The 24,291-nt window shown below is 39.9% G+C and overlaps 1 protein-coding gene across 4 annotated transcripts; it reads left to right on the top strand.

The window, feature by feature from the left end:
- The first annotated feature begins 1,213 nt into the window (after positions 1–1,213).
- NAE1 (NEDD8 activating enzyme E1 subunit 1) lies at positions 1,214–22,310 on the top strand. Of its 4 annotated transcripts, XM_084813248.1 has the most exons (21): positions 1,214–1,311; positions 2,002–2,138; positions 4,091–4,194; positions 4,279–4,339; positions 6,453–6,483; positions 7,102–7,173; positions 8,114–8,193; positions 9,767–9,876; positions 10,312–10,421; positions 11,141–11,203; positions 12,289–12,352; positions 12,646–12,737; positions 13,457–13,516; positions 13,601–13,734; positions 14,143–14,218; positions 16,285–16,324; positions 17,102–17,188; positions 17,943–18,035; positions 18,407–18,521; positions 18,602–18,651; positions 20,946–22,308. In XM_084813248.1, exons 2-21 carry the CDS (start codon positions 2,125–2,127, stop codon positions 21,053–21,055), a joined length of 1,566 nt encoding a protein of 521 aa, XP_084669374.1. In that variant the 5' UTR covers positions 1,214–1,311; positions 2,002–2,124; the 3' UTR covers positions 21,056–22,308. The 4 variants fall into 4 exon arrangements, with proteins under 4 accessions (XP_084669374.1, XP_084669373.1, XP_084669377.1 ...); XM_084813247.1 differs by lacking the exon at positions 2,002–2,138 and having other exon boundaries at positions 20,946–22,310; XM_084813251.1 differs by lacking the exon at positions 18,407–18,521.
- Positions 22,311–24,291: the final 1,981 nt, after the last annotated feature.

A 24,291-nucleotide genomic window follows, 5' to 3' on the forward strand; every position in this document is an offset into this window, starting at 1 on the left:
ATTTTCCTCCAATACCACAGTTCAAGCGCATCTATCTTCCTTCGCTCAGCCTTCCTTATGGTCCAGCTCTCACAGCCATAGGTTACTACGGGGAATACCATTGCTTTAACTATGTGGACCTTGTTGTCAGCATGATGTCTCTGCTCTTAACTATTTTATCAAGATTTGTCATTGCTCTCCTCCCAAGAAGTAAACGTCTTCTGATTTCCTGGCTGCAGTCAGCATCTGCAATAATCTTTGTGCCTAGAACGACAAAGTCTGTCACTGCCTCCACATTTACTCCCTCTATTTGCCAGTTATCAATCAAGCTGGTTGCCATAAGCTTCGTTTTTTTACACAGCTTCTCTTGTTTCGTGTGTCCCTGATGGACCAAAGCCAATTCCATGAAAATCCGGATAATGCTCCAACATGCTTCATTGTCATGAAGATGCCCCCATGTTAACTGGCCCACCATTGCAATGATGTTTGTGTTATCACCCGACAACGTTTTGTGAATGGCAATTGTTAAGGCAATAATCAGTCTGTACTTTCCTGCATTTCAATTTTGCATTTCAGTGTGAATCCACTCACCATTGCAACGATTGTATTATCGCCCAGCAATGTCTGGTGAACAGCAAATGTTAAGACAATTATCATTGTCTGTACCTCCTTGCATTTCAATTCCTGCTAACAACACTATTGACATCTCCCCCACCCAGCACTGCACCTGAAGTAAACAGCGTCCACGAAATAAATAAGGGCCCGAGCCTGTGCATGTTTAGACAGGAAAAAGTCCTAAAACTTCCAGCATTCCCAGCCAGAATGGGGAATGCGTTAGTCTTCAAGGTGCCACAAGACTCCTCGCTGTTTTTGCATTTTCCACGACTCTCTCCTTTCCCCGATGCTAACTAGATGTACATCTGGAAATGCCCTTTTATCATGCGGGGGGGGGGGCAGCAGAGTAGACGGTGAGAAAAGGATGTCATCTTCTTGCATGCTCCGGCAGAGGTGCAGCAATGCAAATACCAGCAGCCGCAGCTTCAAGCCACCGCGCAGCCCGGGGCGGGGGGGATAAAATCCAAACGGTCAGCAGCAAAAGCAGCACGCGGGTGGGGTGGGGTGGCGGGAATGAAATGAAAAAGACCCTGCGGAGAAACCCGGCCCTGGGGACGCACAGGCGCGGAGGCGGCGCGTTCGGGCGCCCTCTTCAGGGCGGCTTAGGGAGGGCGCGGGCGGGCCGGAGCGAGCGGGCATCATCATGGCGTCGGCGGCCGTGCAGCCCCAGCAGGGCAGAGTCAGCACGAAGGAGCAGCGCTACGACCGGCAGCTCAGGTCGGCCTGGAGGGCGAGGAGGACGGGCTTCAGCTGCGAGAGGGACGGGAGAGCGGCTCCCGTCGCGTAGCCTGTCTTGCTCTGCGCTGGAGGGAGGCGGCTTGGGCAGGGGGTCGGCGGGGAGGCTGCGCCAGCCCCCCGGGCAGGGTCCTTCCTTGGGCTGTTGGCAGGGACGCCCCACGGCTTGCCCTGGTTTCCTCCCGGGGCCTTCCCCGGCAGCAGCAGGAGCACTCGGGCCGGGATTCCTCGTTCCGTCTCTTGCAGCCCTAGCTAGGCCTCTCTGCGTAAGGCTTAGAAACCCTGGGCTTAAAAACCGAACAAAGCTCCTCTTAACAAACTGCTGTACTAAGGCAGTGTGGTCTAGTGGTTACTGTGCTTGATTAGCATTGGGGAGACTGGAGTTCCCCATTCAAATATGAGGCTCACTTGGTGACACACACTCGCCCCCCCCCTCTCTGTCTCCCCCTCCCCGCCCTACTTCTCAGGTTTGTTGTGAGGATGAAATGGGGAGAGGAAGACCCAGGTACATCATCCCAAGTCCCTTGGAGGAAGGGTTGGACATAAATGTATTTATTTAATAGAATTATAAACCGTTTACCATATTAAAATAAATTTATCTAAGCTGTAGTAAATTAATAATTTATTAATATAATTATGAATAACAAATACCATTTTCTAAATGCTGTACAGATATTAAAAGATGAAAGAGGCCTTGCCGGCAGGCTCCTGAACAAATAAACACGATAGGAAAGGGAAAAGAAATGGAGAGAAAGGAGCAAGCAAGCATTGGAGCAATTACTCCTTCTTTGGCCAATGAATGAGGCCAGGTTAGTCTCTCCCTTGGCATGATGTTCTTCCTGGGAGACCAGGGCTTCCACTTCCAAGTGGCCTCTTCATCCTCTGGCTTATGCCAAAGGCCAGATAGTGCCTCCTTTCAGCTCTGCAGAGCCGTTAAGGGCGCAATCCTATGAATGTTTAGACAGAAGAAAGTCCTACAACTCCCAGCATGCCCCAGCCAGTCTTCCTGGCTGGGGCATGCTGGGAGTTGTAGGACATTTTTCTGTCTAAACATGCATAAGATTGCTGCCTAACATGATAAAGGGTAAATAAACAATATTGCAATAACATTTCTCTCCCCACCCCTTTTGCTTTGCTTTTTTTACTTAACATCCAGCCTGAAAATGAATGTCAATAAACTCAGAAACTTGCTCACTTGTTTGTGACTTTTTAGTTGGTCCCAAGATGGCTATTATGGCACTGTTGCTTTTGGATATTTCTCCAATTAAAGACAAACATGGCTGCTCGCAATTTATTTATTTATTTATTTGTAAAATGCCTTTTTGCATCATTGCCCCTATGTGAGCCCCTTGACCAGCAGGCTGACCTAAAATCAGGTCACTAATCAGCTTCATCACCCTTTTGATGCTGATCTAGCTATATAGCTGTTAGCTATCATCACTAAATGGAACCTGCATGTTCAGACACAGCATACCTTTGATTGCTTCCATTATCTGGTAAACCAAGTATGGCCTTTGCTTCTGTCCTGCACTCATGCTTCTGGAGGTATCTGACTGAGTGCTGTGGGAAACAGAAGGCTCAGTAGACCATGGTTTGATCCAGCAAGGCAATTATTTTGTTTTGAATTTCTTTTCTTCACTCAGGGATTGCCAACTTTTGAACTAGACACTGTTGTTGTCCCTTCAGCAGCAGCTTAGCAACAGCTCCATTTGACTCCCCCTCTATGAACCATTTCCATTCCAGGTGGTCATTACAATGATTTATTTAAAATATTTGTAGGCCGCCTTTTAGGGTAAAACCTTCCCAAGGCGGTTTCCAGCATATTAATAAATATACACTATAACAATACATTTGTTAACACTGGCTAAGTAGTGTTCAACCTGTTCTGGAGCGGGTAGCACTCCCTGTAAAGATCAGGTTTGTAGTTTGGAGATGCTCTTGGATCCAGCAACGTCACTGGAAGCACCGGTGGCCTCAGTGGTGTGGAGCACCTTTTATCATCTTAGGCTGATATACCAACTGAGACCCTATCTGGACAGAGGTAGCCTAGTTAGTTATCCAAACTCTGGGCACCTCACGTTTGGATTAATACAATGTGTTATCCGTGGGTTTGTCTTTGGAACAGTCTGGAAACTTCAGCTGGTCCAAAATATGGCAGTGATACCGTTAATAGGGACTGGTCAATATGATCATATTATGCCAGTGCTCTATGATCTGCACTAGCTTCCAGTCCATTTCCCAGCCCAATTCAGAGTGCTGATATTGACTTGTAAAGCCCTAAATGGTTTGGGGTCAGATTACCTGAAGAATCGTCTCCTCCCATATATACCTGACCAGACCTGAAGATCATTTTCAGAGGCCCTCCTGTGAGTACCCCTGCCAAATGAGTTAAGGCAGGTGGCTGTGAAGTAGAGGGCCTTTTCAGTGGTGGCATTTTGATTGTAGAATGCCCTCCCCAGAGAAGCTTGCCTGGCCCCTACATTGTGATCCTTTCAGTGCCAGAAGACCTTTTTATTTTGGCAGCCTTTTTAGTTCAGTTTTGTTTTTAAATGTGTGCTGTTGTGTTTTTAGATCTTTCCCTGATGCTGGTTTTTAGTCTGGTTTTATTCTGTTTTAAACATTCAACGGATTTATGTTATACTTTATCATGTTTTTTTTTAGAGTTTTATTTTTTGTGAACTGCCCAGCGATCTTTGGCTATCCTCTCTCCCCAAAATTGAATTTGTAGTATCATCATCTTGTCTGTATTTTTGTGTTGCAGGTTATGGGGTGACCATGGACAAGAAGCTTTAGAATCTGCTCATGTTTGCATGATAAATGCAACTGCCACAGGAACAGAGATCCTCAAAAACTTAGTTCTGCCAGGTATCAATAAAAACAAAGCTATAAATTTATTTAGTATAAGAACTGTGCTTTGGTATAAAGTCCATCTTTGTTTTTGTCTTCAAGGTGTTGGATCGTTTACAATTGTAGATGGGAACCAAGTCACTGGTGAAGATGTTGGAAATAGGTAATGTTTGTTCAACAAATGTTTGGTATATTTTCATAAACATGAAAATGATGAACTATGGAACCATATAAAAACATATTATGCACTGACTACATAATTAAAAATTGAAAATATATAGAAACTGAAAACAACCAGGTTAAATTGTGAGCAAAAGTCACTGAGATGGAATTTGACCAAATCTTACAGTTCAATCCAGTGCATATTCCATTGAGTTCAATGGGGCTTATTCCCCGATAAATGGGTATGGGATTGCAACCTTAAAATACTTTTGTCCTGCTGCTACAGCAAAATTTGCTACAGCCATTATGACTACAATCCTGCTGCTCCTTAATGGTCTCTGGATGCATTTGCATGTTACAGTTGTAAATGACCCAACGTGCTGGTGTATGCTGCTCAATCCCTCCCCCTTGGCTCCCCCTGGGATTTCTGATCACAGAAGGTCTGTAAGCACATTCAGCCAAATGTGGTTATAGTGCCTGTTTCAAGCCTTTGTGCTGAAAGTGCAAAGCTCTTAAAGGCAGCTGGACGTGCAAGGACATTGAGGGTGGGTCTTACGTGTGTGCCCAGATCCCTGATCTACTTTAGTCCTATGTGTGTTCAGGTAAATGCCTGCCTAGAGCTCATGTTTAGCTCCAAATTAGGGTTTGCAACCATGATTAGAAATAGGCTTACAAACTGATTTGGAGCTGACCATGGTTAGGAAAAATGCAAGCACGGAAAAGATGCTGCACCATAGTTAACTCTGAAAATCAATAGGTTGGGGGAATTTTGTGCAAAGGGTGGGGGGGACTGACAAGCCCATAGGGTGTTCCTAATCTCCAAGCTATGGTAAGAAGGTTGGATAATGCTATGTCTGTATCAGGCCTATTTCAAAATTACCCTTTAAAAGAGATTGTAAATATTCATTGTGGCTCTCCAGAACACGACAACAATGAAACAAAAATGCAGAGATCCTGTATATTCAGCTGTCCAAAGTACTATCACTATGAGTTTATTGAAGAAAGAATGATACTCCAGTTCTAAGCACAGTCAAGCTATCTTGTTGCTGTGTATATGGTTTGGATTGATATGTGGTACTTGTCATATGCTGATGTTGAGTAGTTTACTACATATGCAACTTGCAGCTCAGCCCATGTTCACCATGCCAGTGTTAAGCTCACTCTTGGCACCTTCTTGATAGTGTAACAAATGTTCAGTATGGCTTGAACAGGAAGATGTATATGTCCGAAATAATTAGATGACTATTTCAGATTGGGCTGAATGATGCACAGATCCACACAGCCTGGATTGAAAACACATCAGCTATGTGAATGGGCCACTGTGTCTCATTGATTTCAGAGGGAGCGCAAAGGGTGGCAGCCTGACACTGGCCAGGTTCGCATGATTGCGTGGGTGAAAGGACCCATCATGGGTTCTTTTCCCTTCCCCGAGCATGTTGTTTGTGTGACTGTCATTTGCATCGTTACCCCACAATGCAGTGGGGGTTGCTGCGCCATCTGAACCTGGTGCATGGTGTGGATAGTTTTGCACCCACCCTACAACCCACGATTGCAGTAGGGGTTGTGGGGAGGGTACGAAGCCACCCATGCCATGCCCTGGGTTCAGATGACACAGCAACTCCCACTGCATCGCAGGTAATTATGCAAGTGGTGGTCGCACGACCAGCAGGGACGAGGAAAGAACTCATCATGGGTTCTTTTGCCCCTGTGATAGTCTGAACTGGGTTGTTATCTCTACGACTTCTTGTTTGTAGTTTTCATGATCACTCATGTTGGGAAATGCTGTACAAGAATCAAAAGTACTGATTTCAAACAAATCGTAGGAATCTGGAAAAATTTATTGGAGAGGGGAAACATAGATGAGGTATTTTCTTGGGGTATATTTCATAAAGTAAAACAGCCTTCCCCAACCTGATGCCCTCCCACAGATGTTTTGGACTTCAATTTCCATCAGCCTCTGCCTGCTATCATGGTCTGGAATGCTGGGAGTTGTAGTCTGAAACACCTGGAGGGCACCAGGTTGGGGAAAGATTAAGTGAATTAACATGTTTGACTTCCAGAAATGTTTCATCAGAGTAAAACTCTAAAGGAATGTCTTATTTTTCTGCTTTCAGTTTTTTCCTGCAAAGAAGCAATATTGGCCAGGTAAGAAAAAATTAAATGTGTTTTACTAAAACAGAAACTGTCCATACAAATGCACAGAAGGGCTTATTCTAATTGGTTCACTTTTCACCATACTCCTAGCCACCAGCTTATGTAGGTCAGTGGGTTCTCCTGAACAGAACTGTGGTCAGTTCCTCATCCCCCCATGATACAAGTGCCTGTGAGGAAATAGAGTATACCTCCCCTCTCAGCACTACTTTCCATCAACTGCAATTGCCTGTTCTTTTCTTGGCCCTTTGTGTTTAGCCCTGAATATTCCATGACATCACCCCAAAGCAACCAATGTCTTGTATTTTCAGATTAACAGACACTACCAGTCTCACTGGTTCCTGTGACTCCCCCACCCCTCTGTTCTTTATTATGATAATTCCATTCATATTTCTCCAACCACAATAAGCAGTCAAAAATGGCATCTACCTTGAAACTCTGTTTGGAAATACAACATGCAACCCAATCCTATGTACATTTACTTAGAAAAAAAGTCCCACTGTAATCAGTGGAGTTTTTTTCCCCCCCCCAGGTAAGTGTGTACAGGACTGTAGCCACAGCAATTATTATTATTATTATTATTATTATTATTATTATTATTATTTTAAACAGAATCGAGCCCAGTGTGCTACAGAACTGTTACAAGAATTGAATAATGATGTCTCAGGAAATTTTGTGGAAGAGGTTTGTACCAAACATTTTTGTATACATAAGTGTGTTAGCGTATTGGAAAAGTATAAAAGCAAAGGTTGCACGTCCATACCACCTAGAATAGTGACATATGATTAGAGAAGCTGAAGCGTGGAAAAATTTACTAAAAATTTTAGTAAAACCAGCGGAGTTGTAGCATCTCTCCTCCCCACACACACACACCAACATACTTCCCCGGAATCAACATCATACTGCAGGATAGGCCTATGTCAAAAGTCATCATTGTCCTTACTTTAAAGAGCAAATCCTGATCATGTTGTCTGTATTGATATCACGAAGCAGTAGATTTACTTCAAACATAGACTAGTTTTCTGCAGTTAATGAAGCTTTAAGCAGAATGTGGAGGGGGAATTGTATTACGTATTATCCCTGGCCAAGATGCATCACACAATCAGTTCGGTGTTGTGTGAATGATGCAAGTTCTGGGTTCGCACAGCATGCAGAATAACCCAGGAATGGGGTGTTCTTGGGTTGTTTTGGAAACCAGATGCAAAATGGAAATAGTGAGTAGGCGGGAGGCAGCGCTCTCGCTCCAGTGTGACCCTGGCAACCCACGGGTTGTCATTATGTGGAAACTGGATCAATAGCTGGGCTGATGTGGTACAGTCTGTGTTGAAGAGGCTTCACCCTAACCTTGCAGGTGATGTATGCCAGTTTGGGGATGAGGGAGATACATTTTCAAGGTTGATTTGTCCATATTGGTGCCATTTAGGAAAAATAAATTTAATAAATAAACATTTAGGGAAAAAAGATTAAATTCAGATTACTTCTACATTTATGTATATATTAAAAATATGTTTGCAATTCAGGAAAAGGGGCACCTAACCAGATAAGTGAAAATACTTTAATTTTGCGTTGTTTTGTGTTTATTGCTTTATCCCATATGTGTGTATATCTTTTGTGTTTTTTCAAGAATCCAGATAAACTTCTAGACAATGATCCTTCATTTTTCTGTCGGTTTAATGTAGTGATTGCCACTCAACTCCCAGAGAGGTAAGCGGGAGTCAGCTTGATACTATTGTTGTCTTCATCTAAGATTCATGGTTTGTTTTGAAGATGTATTCTGTGAAAATATAAATCATGGAAAAGATAGTGTTTCATTTTTGTTTTAAACTTTTAATCATTATAACAAATCTGTTTTCCTTATCCCTGAGCATAACCCCATTTACACAAATTGTGCTTTTCTCCATCTTTTTGCCATTCCAGTGAAATCAAGAAAATGTACCATTAGCTTTGAAACTGACTAGATAAGGGCTAAACTAGATGTTCTAGGAACTTGATTTGCCACATCATTACAAAGGGGTGGGGGTAGAATTTGCAGGGGAGAAATGGTGACCCTTCCATCCTCTCTCTCTGTCTGCATTTCCCCACCTGACACACGTCTGGCAACAAAGTGGGTGGGGGTTGCAGGGGGAAAGTGGCAAGCAGGGAAGACCCCTTCTAAGATCTGCTTCTCTGTTATATGTAAATTCCTCCACCCCAGCCACTCCAAACTACCTTGCAGTAGAGAAGCAGCAGCCTGGGTTTGCAGCCCTGCATTTGTTGCTAAATGCTTAAAGGTGGTCTTGCTGAAGCCTTGTTTCTCCACACGCACCATCTCCCATTTTAGCCTGCATTAATCAACTTGTTAACCTTCCCTTCCTCATAAAGGAATACTTTATGAGGAATGTGGTCTGTATTTGGATAATGGATGAATCTGATTCACAAAATCTGGTGCCGTATGTCATCTATTTTACTTTGAAATACATTTCAATTATTTAAGATACTTTGGAGTTTTCTACTTTTGGGGGCAGGGGGCTCATTTGGGCCCTTGTTGATGGCCTTCTGCCATCAGGCAAGAAAACCCTTCTTATTTATGGCGTTTGCCCTACAGAACTTATTTGTTTTTCTGTCTTGTCTCACGTTTTAGTGTATAATTTAATGATGGTTTAACCAGCTACCATTTTTATATATTTTTCTCTGATTTTGGGATGGTTTTATATTGCCTATTTGTTGTTTTTATTATGGATTTTATTATTGTTAAATATTTTTTATGGAAAGATGGGGTACGAATATAATAAATAAATAATATCTTTTGAGGTTTTGCTTAAAATCTCTCTAGTGGTTGTATAACTTTATACAATCATATTCAACAGAAATATAGGCTATTATATAAAACTGCTATTCATAGGAAAAGTTCCTATTTCACAATTTTGCGGTTTGAGTTAGTAATTGTGCAGAACAGTCCTAAGCATGTTTACTGAGAAGCCCACTAAGTTCAATGGAATTCCACAGTAAAAAATATTTAGGACTATAAACATAGGAACGAATGAGTTGTAGATCTACATGTGGAAAGTGTCTTTCATGGAAGTACTCTTCTAAACCTCACACTAGAGTATTGCATGAGAAAAGAGAAACTCAATGCAAAAATGTTCCTCCACTTGAACAAGTGCTTCTGCATGCCTGAGAACTACTTATAGAACCTGTGTATTTTAGCACTGTGCAAACATTTGTGGAATAGTGCTAGTGGCTATATTCCTTCCACTCATTGTTCTTTTGATCTGACCCCTTACTGTATGCTTTTCAGCGCACTGCTCCGGCTAGCTGAAGTTCTCTGGAATTACAGCATCCCACTGTTAGTTTGTAGGACCTATGGATTAATAGGATACATGAGAATCATTATTAAAGAACACTCAGGTAAGATATTTATTTAGTAATTAAAAGTTCCCTTTATCTATCAGTGTCCACCTGTTAAAAGCATAGTGTTGAAGTTGTTTCTGTGGATGACCTTTTAATCATACGTTGCTGGTTTTATGAGGCACTTTGTGTTTAAGTATGATTGTATCTACTAGAAAAATATGTCAAGAAATGGATATGACCTACTGAGAACCAAATATAGCCATAAATTAGCCTGGTGGGTTGCTAAGTAAAATATATAATCCAGTTCCAAACTGTAAATCTGATGGACTATATGTCATGATATGCCATTTTCCAGTCGTATTGTAATGTATGTAACCATTTCAGGATATGATATTAAATAGCCATACAAGTTTATATAGCTTACAGATTCAGATGCAGTCTTTTAATGTCTTCAGCTTTTGTTTCGCACTAAAATGTTTAACTTTTCAATAGTTGTAGAATCTCACCCAGATAATGCATTGGATGATCTGAGACTGGACAATCCATTTCCAGAATTGAGGGAGCATGTTCAGTCTTACGATTTGGATCATATGGAAAAAAAGGTTGGTTCGAGCTTGGTATTCTGCTTAGTAATATGCATGCAAGCTTTAGTCAAATCACAAATTTATTCTAGAAGAACTGGATTACAGGCTGCAGCCACTGCCTACAAAAGACTCTTAAAAAAGAAGAAGTGGGAGGTTGACTTGGAGATTTTCAAGTCAGTTCACCTATTATATATAAAATCTAATTTTATTCTGTTGAAGATTTTAATGAGGCTACTATAGAAATTCATGTGATAAACAGTGTGAGGCCTGTTTTGTTCTAGGAAAAATTTATTAAGCATGCTTTTTGAACAAAATCTTTTGTCACAGGCTTGCCTTCTCTACAAAGTTCCAACATAATCTCATCTTAAAGCCATGGCAGCCAGCCCAACAAGGGTCAAATAACCCCCAAATAACTACAGTATCTGAATATTTTAAAAAATTTGTTATGGCTACACCTGAATATTATTGGGACTTTCAAATACAGAGCCAAACTGTGAATCTTCAGCACTAACTGGGGATTTTCAAAGTCACATATGAACTCCTAGAAGTAGGTTCTTCAGTCTCACAAAGTGAAAGAATTATGGTGCAAATACCTTATGGTGACTGTTATTGAAGGCAATTCTGTTCACCTACCTATTTTTGTTGAACTCTGAATTTCTGTGGTGAATTGAGTTCATTAGCAACACAGCTTCCCAACTTTTTTTTTTGCTATACTTGCTTTAATTTTGCATTTACAGGAACACAGCCACATTCCATGGATTGTGATTGTATCCAAGTATCTAGAAAAATGGTATAATGAGGTATGTAGATACCTTGGTAGTAATCTAACATATATTATCTGTCTTTTATACTGCAGAACTATAGGAATGATGCTTCCCTCCAAAGAGGCTTATGCACTATTATATGTTTTAGGACAAAGGCTATAATCTTTCACACAATTAGGTTGCTTAAATCCTCTTGACTTTAATGGAATAATCAGCCAAACTATGTGTAGGATTGCTGCTAAAAATCAAACCTGTTTAATGCTATATAGAAACTTTTATTGGGTACAAACTTTGGGCCCAGTGCAGTTAAATGTGGATGAAGCACCAGTGTGTTGAGACCCACAGGATTCAGTAGAGCCCTGTTTCGTCATGCTCTCCTTCCCCTCCCCCCACTCCCCACTCAACCACACAAGCTCATGTGCATGAAGAGCATGGAGACATTGCAGGGAATGGAAGGTCTATGTGTACTTCCCATATCCCTATTCAGACCCTGCGCTCTGCACCATGCAAGTTACTTGTGCTCTGGGTACATGGTGTGTGAGGGTGGACAGATAGGGAAAGCAGAGCATTATTGAGGATTCCTCTGTGTGAGGGCTCTGTCTTATGCTTTTGTATTAAGTGCACTTGGTTTAATTTATCATCTCTTAAAGATCTTGCTCCTGGTTTAGCTTGATATTGGTGGTTGCTTTTATGTAAAAGTTTTTTTAAATGTTGGAAGCTACACTGAGTGCTTTCTTTAAAGGAAAAAAGTGGGGCAGATATATATTTCACTGTAGTAAAATTAAGAAGAATACTGGGTTGGATGTAGACAGGTGTAGAGCAGACCCAAGGAAATCAGTGGAACAAGCTAATCATGAATGACTTAAAACCAATTGATTTCAGTAGGTCTATGCCTGGATCCAGTCCATCATGTCTAGGTAGCTTATCTTTGTTACTTTCACATGGTCAGGCAAAGCCTTAAATGGAAATAATTGCCCCAATTCAGTGTCTGGTATGTCCTGGAATACAGATGCACACCCAGTACTCCTCTGTTGCTTGGGCTACTCTATTCACTTCAAGTAGCTTTTAAGATTGAATGTATGTTGTTTTTACATAGTTGAAATGTATAATTTTCCATTTAGAACAGTGGTCAGTTACCTAAGAACTACAAAGAAAAGGAAGCTTTCCGAGAGATGATTATGCAAGGTAATGTCAAGTGAATGCTTCTAACAATATACCAAATGCAGCTGATATGTGTATATTTTTTGCCCGTATTTTATTTTTATCGTGAGTGTTACTGTGTTTAAGGATGCATGTAAAATATACATTTTGATATCTTTTGTTTAATGTATGCTGTTATTAAATTATTAAATTAGTATGCCAGAAACTCATTAACATTTAAGCAAACCTGATGTGTTAACATGAATTTTAAGAAAGCAGTGTAAATAACTTTTATGTTTAAGTCCTGTTCCTTAAGTTGGTAATTTACTTATAACTAGGAATCTTAAAGAATGAAAATGGAGGCCTAGAAGATGAAGAAAACTTTGCAGAAGCTATTAGAAGTGTGAACACAGCTGTAATTGCTACTAAGGTAACGCAAGATCCCTCTCCAAATATTGTAGCTACCTAAATACTCCTTCAATGGAAAAGTTGCTAACATTTCTGGAAACAAATACAGTCTTTAGCTCAAAGAATATTAAAGACTACTATAGAACTAAAGCCAGAAACTTTTTTATTGGGACTAACAGATAAACATGTAAAAGAGAAGGGGGGAACCCTCTTTCTCTACATGATAATGGCTGCAAGGTTATTGTATGCACAAAAGTGGAAGAATGAAACAATACCAACTGTGAGCAAGTGGATCATGAAAATGGTGGAACTGGCAGAGATGGCAAAACTTACTATTATAATTAAAGAAGGGTCAACAACTAAATTTATGTTAGATTGGAAACCTTTTATAGAATTTGTACAAGAAATAGAGAAAAATGATAAATATGTATGTGGATTTTGAACTTTGAGATGGTTGATTCTCTTCTTTCTGTTGTTAAAATTAGGAGAAAGGAGATAATGTCTGTGAACTCAATGTATGATATACAACTAAGATAAGAACTAGAGAATAATAATAATAAGCATTTGTTGTGTAAGGGGAGCCAAAGGTAGATATTTTACAATCTTAAGAGATATTTTAGTGTATGTGTATTGTTGCTGTTGCTGTTGTTGTGTTTTTCTTTTTTTAAAAAATAAAGAATTATTATATCTGAAAAGAAGAAAAGTTGCTAACATTTCTATCTTCTTTAATTTTTCTTATAGATACCAGGTTGTATTGAAGACATTTTCAATGATGATCGTTGTATCAATCTCTCACAGCAGGTAATAAACATAGCTTGAGTTGATGCCCAGTATTCTGCTTCTCTGAATAGAAGAAGTCAGTGTCATATTTTTGTTTACACTTAGACTCCACCCTTTTGGATTTTGGCTCGAGCTTTAAAGGAGTTTGTAGCAAAAGAGGGTCAAGGAAATTTACCTGTCCGGGGCACAATTCCAGATATGATAGCCGATTCTGGTAAATTTATCAAATTGCAAAATGTGTAAGTATTACTTACTCTTTAAAGCTTTATATTATAACAATATTAAAACAAGAAATTTAAATGCTTTCTGTAGTTTCATGTCAGCTGCCTATTTAAGGGGTTACTGTCACTTTGAAATGGTTGTGTCCATAAACTACTTCCAAAGTTGTGGATCCTAATATTGCTAAAAGTGTTAGAGAGAAACCCTTTTTTAAAACCTAGACTATAAATCATAGTAAAAATAGAACAAAACTCTCCCTAATTATACTTGTTAAGAAAAACTTAGCAGATTGAAATAAACAAGGCTTCTTGCACTATCCTCTTCTATGTGTACTGAAGTTTTGACACTTCATTAAATTATCCATGTAAAATAAGCCTACAGATTCTTAGAAACAGTGTTAATGAAGTCTTAATTTTGGCCTTTTAAAGATACCGTGACAAAGCCAAGAAAGATGCTGAAGCTGTGGCTAACTATGCTGCCAAACTGCTACAGTCGATAGGCAAGGTGAGCTAAAGAAAATTATGTTTTTAATCTCTCTGCTCTTCCTTAACATGGAAATGCACTGAAATAAGTAACTCCTACTAATGGTTCAGACTGAAGAAACCATTAGATGTGTTCACATATTTATATGTGATCAACAGGTCTGTTGGCATTGCAAGTGGCTTTTTCAAATTTGGAAGATAAAAATAAAGTTGGGGGGGGTTCAGTTTAGGAGAGTCAGTAAAAACTTGACTTAAAAGTTCGGGTGGCTTTCTCTCTGTGGATCAGTATAATTGCATCTAGGGTGGGCCATAGCTGACAGCCAAATGAATTGACTTTTCATGTACGAAGAACAGTGATGACAGATTAGATTTAGGTAGGAACAAGTGGGAACTTGCTGGGGGAAAAGAACAAAATTCACAGAAGAATCAAATTCTCTTTCCCTTTGCAATCATTTTGGTGGAGGGGGAATTGTGCTGTTGGGCCCAATTCCTTCTCCACTCATAATCAGTTCATTGTTCAAGCAGGCAAGAGTGAGTGCCTGCATGCTGCTTTCTGCTGCAGGTATGCACATATACAACCCTCCCTTGCCCTTTCAGGAGTTTGGGGAGGCTGTGGGTCACTATTGTGGCTAGAGACCCTCAACTACCATTACTCCCTTCCTCATGTCACATGTGGACTTTGGAAACAGACAAACAGGCCTTTGAACTGCTTCATTTTATAATTAGTCCACAGTTGTGACCAATTACAATTGCCTTCTTCAAGCTCCCCCCTCCAGGCTTCCTCTGTTCATCTTATTCTTGTGATGTGTTGCTTCCTTTCCTGTAACCCTTTTTCCAGTGTCCCTCTGTGACATTAGAACAGCTCATCCAACCAGTGGTTGAGGCTTCACTACCAGTAAATCCTTAGCTCTTGATATTTTTTTAGAGAACAATAAAGGAGTGAATTAACTTGCACTGAAGAAAGACTTTCTCTCTTAAATTCTGTCACACCGAAAAGTCTTACCAAATCAATGGCATATTTCTTAATATGCTTGTTTTGTTATTTGCTGTTTGTACTTATGGCAGTGCAAAATGTGGGGATTGACTGTACCAATCTGGTCTCTGGGTCACACGTACCCCAAGCAACTCATACAAATAAAATACATCGAGGAAGTTATTAAGCATGACATGACTCCATTTACAAGTGTTCAAAAAATCCATGCCTTTATTTAGACCTTCCCATTTACAGTAAAACAGTACAGTTGCAGATTAGTTATCAGGGTCAATAATGCCTCCGAAAGATTCTAACTGGGGGGAAAATGTTTACAAATTCAAGTTTGCAAACCTGTGGGCTGGTATTGACCCTTAATACTCTTTGCAGTGATATTAAGGAAAGTGAGTCATTTTTCTATTATGAAAATAGACAAAAAAAAATTTTTCATTCTGTACAATTCTTTCTCATGCAAATGGCCAGAATATGTCCTGGGCTAAGCATCTGTAGACATGACAAATAGCTAATAATTTTAAGTAGGATTTGGTCGGTTCATTTGATCCCTAGCACTTTATGACCCAGTTCACGTGATCAAAATAAGCCATGGTGGCTTGTTTTAATCCCCGGTGCATGCTGGGTGCCATTTCCCCAATTGTTATGTCATTCAGATGACATGACAAGCCATACTTGGGCAGGTAATTATTAGGGAAATGGCCCCCAGCATGCACCAGGGCTTAAAACAAGCCATCCTGGCTTATTTGATTGTGCAAACTGGCCCAATGTGTATGGTTTTTCTGTTGTTCCAGAGATTCCAATAGGGGGAGAATTGACCCCAGAAGCTGCAAGAATGAAAACATAGATTTTCCACTCACTTGAAAGGTGGGAGGACCCAAAACACAACATGGCAGTTCAGACCTCATTGCAGTTGAGGACTGTCTGGAATATGGAGCTGTGGAAGACGTTTTATAACTTTTTCCCAGCACTGTTGGGATGTATTTGACCCCACCTGCTGGTGGAGAATTAAATCAGTGTTTAATTCTATCATTTAACAGGGATTTAGAAAACAACTGTATTAGAGAATTGGCATGTTAACATGAATTTTTTTTTTAATTTCATAGGCACCGGAATCCATTTCTCAGAGAGAATTAAAGCTACTTTGTAAGTATTTTTAAAAATTCTTATATCATAATTACTATGTAACTACTTAGAAACATAGGAAGCTGCCTTATACTGAGTCAGACCATGGGTCTATCTAGCCCAGTATTGTTGACACTGACTGGCAGTGGCTGTCCTCTCTCAGGCATGATTCTTTTGTTGCCCTGCCTGGAGATTGAACCTGGGACATTCTGCATGTAAAGCATGGATTGTATCACTGAGCCGTGGCCCCTCCCATGAACATCATTGCTGAGAACGTCTCAGGATGTTTTAAATTTCATACTTTGTAAATTTTACTAGGTATCTGAGTTGGCTTTGCACAGTAGTTTATATCCCCCTGAATGAAGAAAACATGCTTACCTGAGTAGTCATGCATTGGAGATTCTGTGGAATTTTGTGGCAGGGTTGTTATCTGGCTCTTCCTGGATAATGTTGTATGATAAATCCTACTGATTTTAGGGGAAGTTAGAGGGTGTTCAGCTTTTCTCTGACCAGAAAAAGGCCTAGGAAAAGCTATTAGTAACAAGTCTTTGGATCCGATCTGATCACTTACGTAAAGAAATCACTTAACGTAATTTCAGGAATTACGAGATTGAGTCGCTAAAAGTAAAAGTGATTTTTAAATGAGTGTGAGGTTTATCCATATTCTTTTAAATAATTAAGTTTCAGGAAGCTAGTTTTGTTTTAAAAAGTAATATCCCTGCATAAAGTACTGTTTTGTTTTAGAAAGTAATATCTTTGTATTCAGTACTGTATTCTCTCCCCCCCCCCCCTTTTTAGGCAGTAACTCAGCATTTCTTCAAGTAGTGCGGTGTAGATCTCTTTCTGATGAGTATGGGTTGAGCACTTCAAACAAAGATGAGATAAGTAAGGAGATCACTTAATTATCCATAGACTTATGAATTTTCATCTGCAGTAGTGAGATGAAAATTAAGGCCTATTCAGACCTCAAAGGGGGTGAGTTATACTGCTGCTTTCTTCATTTCTGCTGTAATATGGAAATTAGAATTGGGAGTTTAGTTAAAGGGAGCTAGTGAACCCCATAGGAGTGTTCTGATCTTTGTGTATATCATTACAGGTGGAATTCATGAATTGTTGCTTCTTGTGTTACAGCAGCGATGAGAGCATCAGTGCAGCTTGCTTTAGCTGCTTAATAAGAAAGCTTTCCTTGTTTCTGTGCAATATCTAAACCAGTCCTTGGTGAAAACGTTTTTAGGAACTATTTTGCTAAATCAGTTGAGAGACATATTTTAAAAATTTGTATTGGGTTAGATCCAGAGTTACTTATACTTAGAGTATACCAATTTATATAATAGGATTTCAGTTAGTCATAATTAACAAGTCCAACTGATTTCAGTGGGTCTGCTTTAAGTATGACTAAGTCTGGACCCAACCCACTGAATTTAGAAGGGTAAACTCTTAGGGTAAAAACTCAGATGCCATGCAAATAATTAATCTTTCCCATGAAGAAGAACCATGAAGAACCAATGTGTCTGGTATAGGTTGTGAAATAGTAAACATATATTAAGTTCAGGTGATCTTAGTTTTTTTTAATTAATGAAACTCTCTTCTCCAAATTATTGTTAAGCAATTAACAGAATGTTGTTGTTTTTCCTTAAAGTTTCCCATATGGATAATCCAGATAGTGAGATGGTGCTGTACTTAATGTTACGAGCTGTGGATAGATTCTTTAAACACCATGGTAGATACCCAGGTAAATTAATGTTCAATATTGCCCATTTTCTATACAGCAGTATAAATAAAAACCTAATAGTAGCCATTGATTCTTAGTATAGTATAATTTATTGAACAAATACTTCAGGGGACCCTGTGGTATAAACTTAATAGTATTCAGTGTTAGATTCATAGTTCATAAATGTATAGATTAATTGTATGTCAGACTGGTGTTCTTATGTTTGCGGCATATATTGTTGTTAAACTTCTATATATTTGAACAATCAAATTAAAAAATTACTAAAGCTTTGGAAATGGGAGGGGAACTTTTGTGTTCTCTTGTCTTACAAAATTATATCTTATTTTCAATAAAATGTTAGTTTTGTGTATAACTTTTAAAATTATTTTCAGGGGTTTATAACTACCAAGTGGAGGATGATATTGGAAAACTGAAATCGTGCCTCAATAGTTTTCTTCAGGAATATGGATTACCTGTAACAGTGAAGGATGATTATGTCCATGAATTGTAAGTGCTGTATAAAAGAAAAATAATGTTTTCCTAGATCTTGTTATGATCTCATAAATATTATTGTTTTTTCTCTGTAGTTGCCGCTATGGAGCTGCTGAGCCACATACAATTGCAGCATTTTTGGGAGGTAAGAATACTATTATCTTCACATGTCCATGCCAAATTATAAAATTATCAGCATGTGAAAATATTATTACAACTTTGGATTCTGTTTTTTTTTACATTAGTAGAATTTTGAACACTTGTGCATGCACATTTCTATTTTATTAACCTCTGTGTATGCTGTTGGAATACATGCTGTGTTGAATTAAAGGTTTGATACATCACTGGACTAATGTTTTTGACTTTGCCATTATAAAAACAAATTGCTTCATTTTAAAAACTAAAATATTTCCGAAATGTACACATTGTTCAAGTAAGAACCATACTAAGTTCTGTGTTTATTTTGATGTATGCACTGAGATACTACAGAAGTGAATTTCTCTGTTCGCATTCAGTTTTCTGTAAGTGTCCCTTTTGAGGGTAGTGAGCTTTGTTTGCACGTCTAATGCTGATCAAATTTGCAGATGACACAAAATTGGGCGGGATAGCTAATACTTTGGAAGACAGAAACAACATTCAAAGTGATCTGGATAGACTGGAGCACTGGGCAGAAAACAACAGAATGAAATTTAATAGGGATAAATGCCAAGTTCTGCCCCTAGAAAAAAGAAACCAAATGCACAGTTACCAGATGGGGGATACGTGGCTCAACCACGCTACAAACGAGAAGGATCTTGGAATTGTTGTCGATCACAAGCTGAATATGAGCCAACAATGTGATGTGGCTGCAAAAAAGGCCAGTGCTCTTTTGGGCTGCATTAATAGAAGCACAGCTTCCAAATCCTGGGAAGTACTAGTTCCCCTCTACTCAGCACTGGATAGGCCTCATCTGGAGTCCTGCATCCAGTTCTGGGCACCGCACTTTAAGAAGGATGCAGACAACCTGGAGAGGGTTCAGAGGAGGGCAACGAAGATGATCAGGGGACTGGAAAAAAGCCCTATGAAGAGAGACTGAAAAGACTGGGCATGTTTAGCCTTGAGAAGAGAAGACTGAGGGGAGATATGATAGCACTCATCAAGTATTTGAAAGGTTGTCACAGAGAGGAAGGCCAGAATCTCTTCTTGATCATCCCAGAGTGCAGGACATGGAATAATGGGCTCAAGTGACAGGAAGCCAGATTCCGGCTGAACATCAGGAAAAACGTCCTGACTGTTAGAGCAATACGACAGTGGAACCAATTACCTAGGGAGGTAGTGTGCTCTCCCACACTGGAGGTGTTCAAGATGAGGCTGGACAGCCATCTGTCAAGGATACTCTGACTTGGATTCCTGCATTGAGCAGGGGGTTGGACTAGATGGCCTTGTAGGCCCCTTCCAACCCTACTATTCTATGATTCTAATCTTCCAGTAAAAATCACCAGATTGTAATGTTTGTATTTTAATTGAGGGAACGGCTAAGCTGAATGGAGTATGAAACTCCAGGCTGGTATTTATATATACCATTGATAACATCAGACTGGAATACAGTTAGTTGCCTCAAGACTTTTTTTTAATGAATACAGGAAGCTACCTTATACTGAGTTAGAACAGATAATGTTCCTGAGGCAACTAGCTGTATTCATGTGTTTGTTTGTTTATTTATTTAGCGTATTTATGAATTGCCTTTGTGATCAATTGCTTACAGCAAGGTACAAATAGGATAAAAAACTAATAGAAAATACATCAAATATCAACAAGAGGCAGAAGCAAAAAACAACCTTTATTACAATAAAACCACTGAACAATAATAAAATCAGAGAGTGACATTAACCACTAAAAGCTCAGCGGAACAATGTCTTCACAAGTCATCTAAAGGACACTAAGGAAGGAGCTAACCTGGCTCCCTAGAGAGGGAGTTCCACAATCGGTGTTTCTACGTAAAAAGCCCTGTCTCATGCCTCTGGGTGGATGGACATATAACAGAGCCTCAGATGACAAATGTAAATTACAGGCAGGCTCATAAGGAGGAGCTGGTCTTTCAGATACCCTAGACCCAAACCGTTTAGGGTTTCATAGTCCATCAAGCCCAGTATAGTCTACTCTGACTGGCAGCAGCTCTCCAAGGTCTCAGGCAGAGTTTTCTGGCATGTGAGATCCTTTTAATTGAAGATGCCAGGGACTAAACCTGGGACCTTTTATATGCAAAGCACTGAGCTAAGTCACCTATGGGAATTATTATGCCCTATTTTCAGTTCACTGGCGTAAGGTGGTGGTTGAAGAAAAAATGAAACTAACAGACTTGCATTTGGGTTTGTAGTAATTAGACTTCTAATGTCATGTCAATTCAATTATAAAGTTCTAACTTTTTTTCTTTTTTGCCATTCCCCTGCTGTTTTACAGGAGCTGCTGCCCAGGAGGTTGTGAAAATCATTACAAAACAATTTTTAATTTTTAATAACACTTACATCTACAATGGTATGTCACAGACCTCAGCAACATTCAAGCTGTAGGCTAAGCACAGCACGTTGTTCAAAAGTGTAATTGCCTTTGGTTTGCATTTTGTTCTGTAAAGTAGTTGCTTTTCTTTGTATTTTTCATCATTAAAAGTTCTTTTAAATTGGAATATTTTTATCTTGCATTTTAATAAAAAGTACTGGAACATGGAAGAGAAGTATTTTTTAAAAATAAGAGTAGTCTGTCATTACCATATCTTCATATTACTTTAGGTTGTAAGCACTTTTTTGTCCTGTACTGTTGGGAACAGGATTTAACCTTTTACACAGACTATTAGCTTGCCTGTATGACTCAGGAAAGTCATTGGGTTAAATAAATAACGACATGAAACAAATGTACAGCAAGTAATATGTTTTGCTTTTGAAATAAACTGCCGTTACTTGCTTCTGAGTGAAAAAAAGTGTTTCTTGCAGTGTATATGCACAGGGTTGGAAACAGACTGTCCTGTTCACAGAGAAAACTGGGATCCAGTGGAGGCTTCCTGCTGGAGAGAGGAAGCAAACTGCAATTTTTATTGGTAATTCCTTCCCCCTGCCAGCCCAGCTTCCCCTCCCAGCCCAGTTTCCCCTCTCATGCTGTTCTAGAGGGTCCCCCAGCCCAGCAGAGCAGCTTTTCAGGGGACACAGCTGCAGTGGTAATGAGGAATTGACAAAAATTGCCATTCCAACCCCTTCCTCCAGTGTGAGCAGACCTTTGCTGGGCACAGGTGTGGATCCAACCCATAATAATACACGATGCATATTTGAATATTATAATGGGTCTTAAACAATGAACAAGTTTTAAAGCATTTTGGAAGAGAATGGGTAAGAAGTATTTCATGATACTTGGTGCATTCCTCCAGCTCACATGAAACAATACAAGAAAATGTTTTTTCTAGGTCTTACAATTATATTTGTATGAACAATTTAAGATTTGCTGCTCCTTTATTAGAACTGTTCAGTGCAAAACTATTATTGAAGTCTATAATGTTGCTGGAGAAAGTATTAAATGTGTTTGGGGTTAGTAGGAAGACTTGTACTTGAAGATTACTTGAACAAAATATACCTGATTTTGTTAGCTGTTAATAGCAAAAGACTTTGCTCCAGAACTGGGTTCATTAGAAATCAAACAAGTTAGATGAATACAGTGTTCAACATATAAAAGATTATGTGCCCCAGCTTAAGGTTTTTGTGAACTGCTCTCTAAGGGCTTCATGAGATCCAAAGGCATGTTAAAAGAATTAAAAATAAAGTCTACCTGGATTTTTGTGTGATGGAGGGGTATGCTCATTCCTTACTATCCAAAAGATGAGGAGCAAGCTACCTTTTGAGTATATTAAATCTGTCATTTACCCACCTGTGGCATATTACATTCCATACCTTTGAGAATGGAATGTATTGGCTAGGATAGTTAATATAGTGGGATCATTCAGCCTGAGCCTTGAGGAGCTCAGGCTTGCATGTTCCCTCCCTTTGCATATTGTGATACCCTGCGTCATGATCCTGGGTTGTGCTTTGAAATCAGTTTTTTTACCGTTTGTGCGAAATAATCTTTCTATTAGAATATTCTACAAGCTAAAAGGTAAGCAGTGAAGCAGCATATACCATTCTCTGGAAATACAGGTACGTACACACGAGAGTTTGATGGGCACCAATAACAACTCGTATATTGTGTCATATGCAAATCCTTTCCAGTTTGAGGGATTGACAGCTCTTAAGGATCCAGGTCACAACAGTAAACGTCCAAAGAGATGTGCCATTTTTTTTTTCCATCGTGGAAAAATACACAGATAATTATGTAAGAGGTTTCGTCACAATTTACATAATTTACCTCTGTACTTAACATTTAGTGTATTTGTCCCCCATTCCATTCAACTTTTCAGCAGAAACATGCGTATTTTCCCACAAATAAATACGCATACGTTTCAGGAAAGTAAAGAAAATCCGAAAGTCCGCGGACTTTGTGCGGCTTGAGGGGGTTGCACCGCAGATGATCCTGCAGGTTGGATTCTTAAAAATCTGAACCCATTTTAGTCCATCTGGAATTTCTCCAGCATCCCCACCTTAGATACAATACCCCTTGACTTGGGGTGGGTAGGTGGGCGGCGTAGGGCGGGACAGAAGGATTTGTTGCTCTGCCTCAGGTATCTTGAGCCAGCCCTGGTTTAGTGTGAGGGAGAAAAACTAGCACTACTCCTGAGGACGAGCCAATAAGGTTTCTGAGAAGAGATTTTTGTCTTCCATGTATATCACATTCTTCAGGATATTTCTACACAATCTTATTTCAATAAGTCCTGGGAACTGTAATTTGGTTGAAAAGTGCTGAGGATTCTGTTAGAGCCTAGCCCTTCTCACAGACAATAAAGGCACAGAGAGGCAAGGCACATTTTTGGGTGGGACTTCCCACACATTAAGATTTCTGAAAGGAAAATAATGATTTGCTTCAAAGAAAGCATGATCTACTAGATTTTTGATGGTTAACCGTTCAAGCGGACTGCAATCCATGAAAGTTTACAATTTATTATGGCATAACACCCCCTCCCCGTGTTTATATAGATTGGCCAATCTGAGGTTGATACTTCATGCATCTGATAAAGTGGACAGTGTCCGCAAACGCGTATTCCAGAATAAATGTGTTTGTCTTTAAGATGCCACAGGACTCTGTTTTTGCTGCAACAGACTGATACCGCTAGCTACCTCTCTGGAAATGGCCATAATAAATGTTAGACTTGAGGTGCCACAGGCTTCGTCGTTGTTTTTGCTAGCACAGCTACCCTCCGGAAGCTTTTGAATAAACGTGCTTAGGATTGCAACCCCATCTTAATTTACGTTTTATGATCCACTTCTGTGTCTGTGAGAGGTTCTTTCCCTTCACTGTGGGGATCCAGCGCTAAGGAGGAACGGGAGGGGGCGCTTCGCTCCCTCACCCGTGTTGCCTATGTAAGTATGTATGCCCCAGAATTAGTTTTCAAAGTACTTTTTTTCTTTTAGGAAACCATCTGAGATTTGTAACGTCGATAATAAAACCCATAGTTCACAGCACTCGGGTGGTGGTGAGCAAATAAACTGAACGACAGCGCAGCCGCCCATGCAGCTGAGGCAAATACGCCAGGACAAGGGGGACGGTGGTGGCAACGGAGGAGCGAGTGAGGCGACGGTCCTGCCTTCACCCATCCCCCACCGCTCCGGCACGACCGTCAGTTTGTTTAGGCGGGAAAAGCTCGGCCCGGGACTTTCCCAGCTTCGCCCCTCGC

Source organism: Heloderma suspectum, chromosome 8 (assembly GCF_057233095.1).
Source record: "Heloderma suspectum isolate Gila_16-S chromosome 8, 16-S_ref, whole genome shotgun sequence".
NCBI lineage: Eukaryota > Metazoa > Chordata > Lepidosauria > Squamata > Helodermatidae > Heloderma > Heloderma suspectum.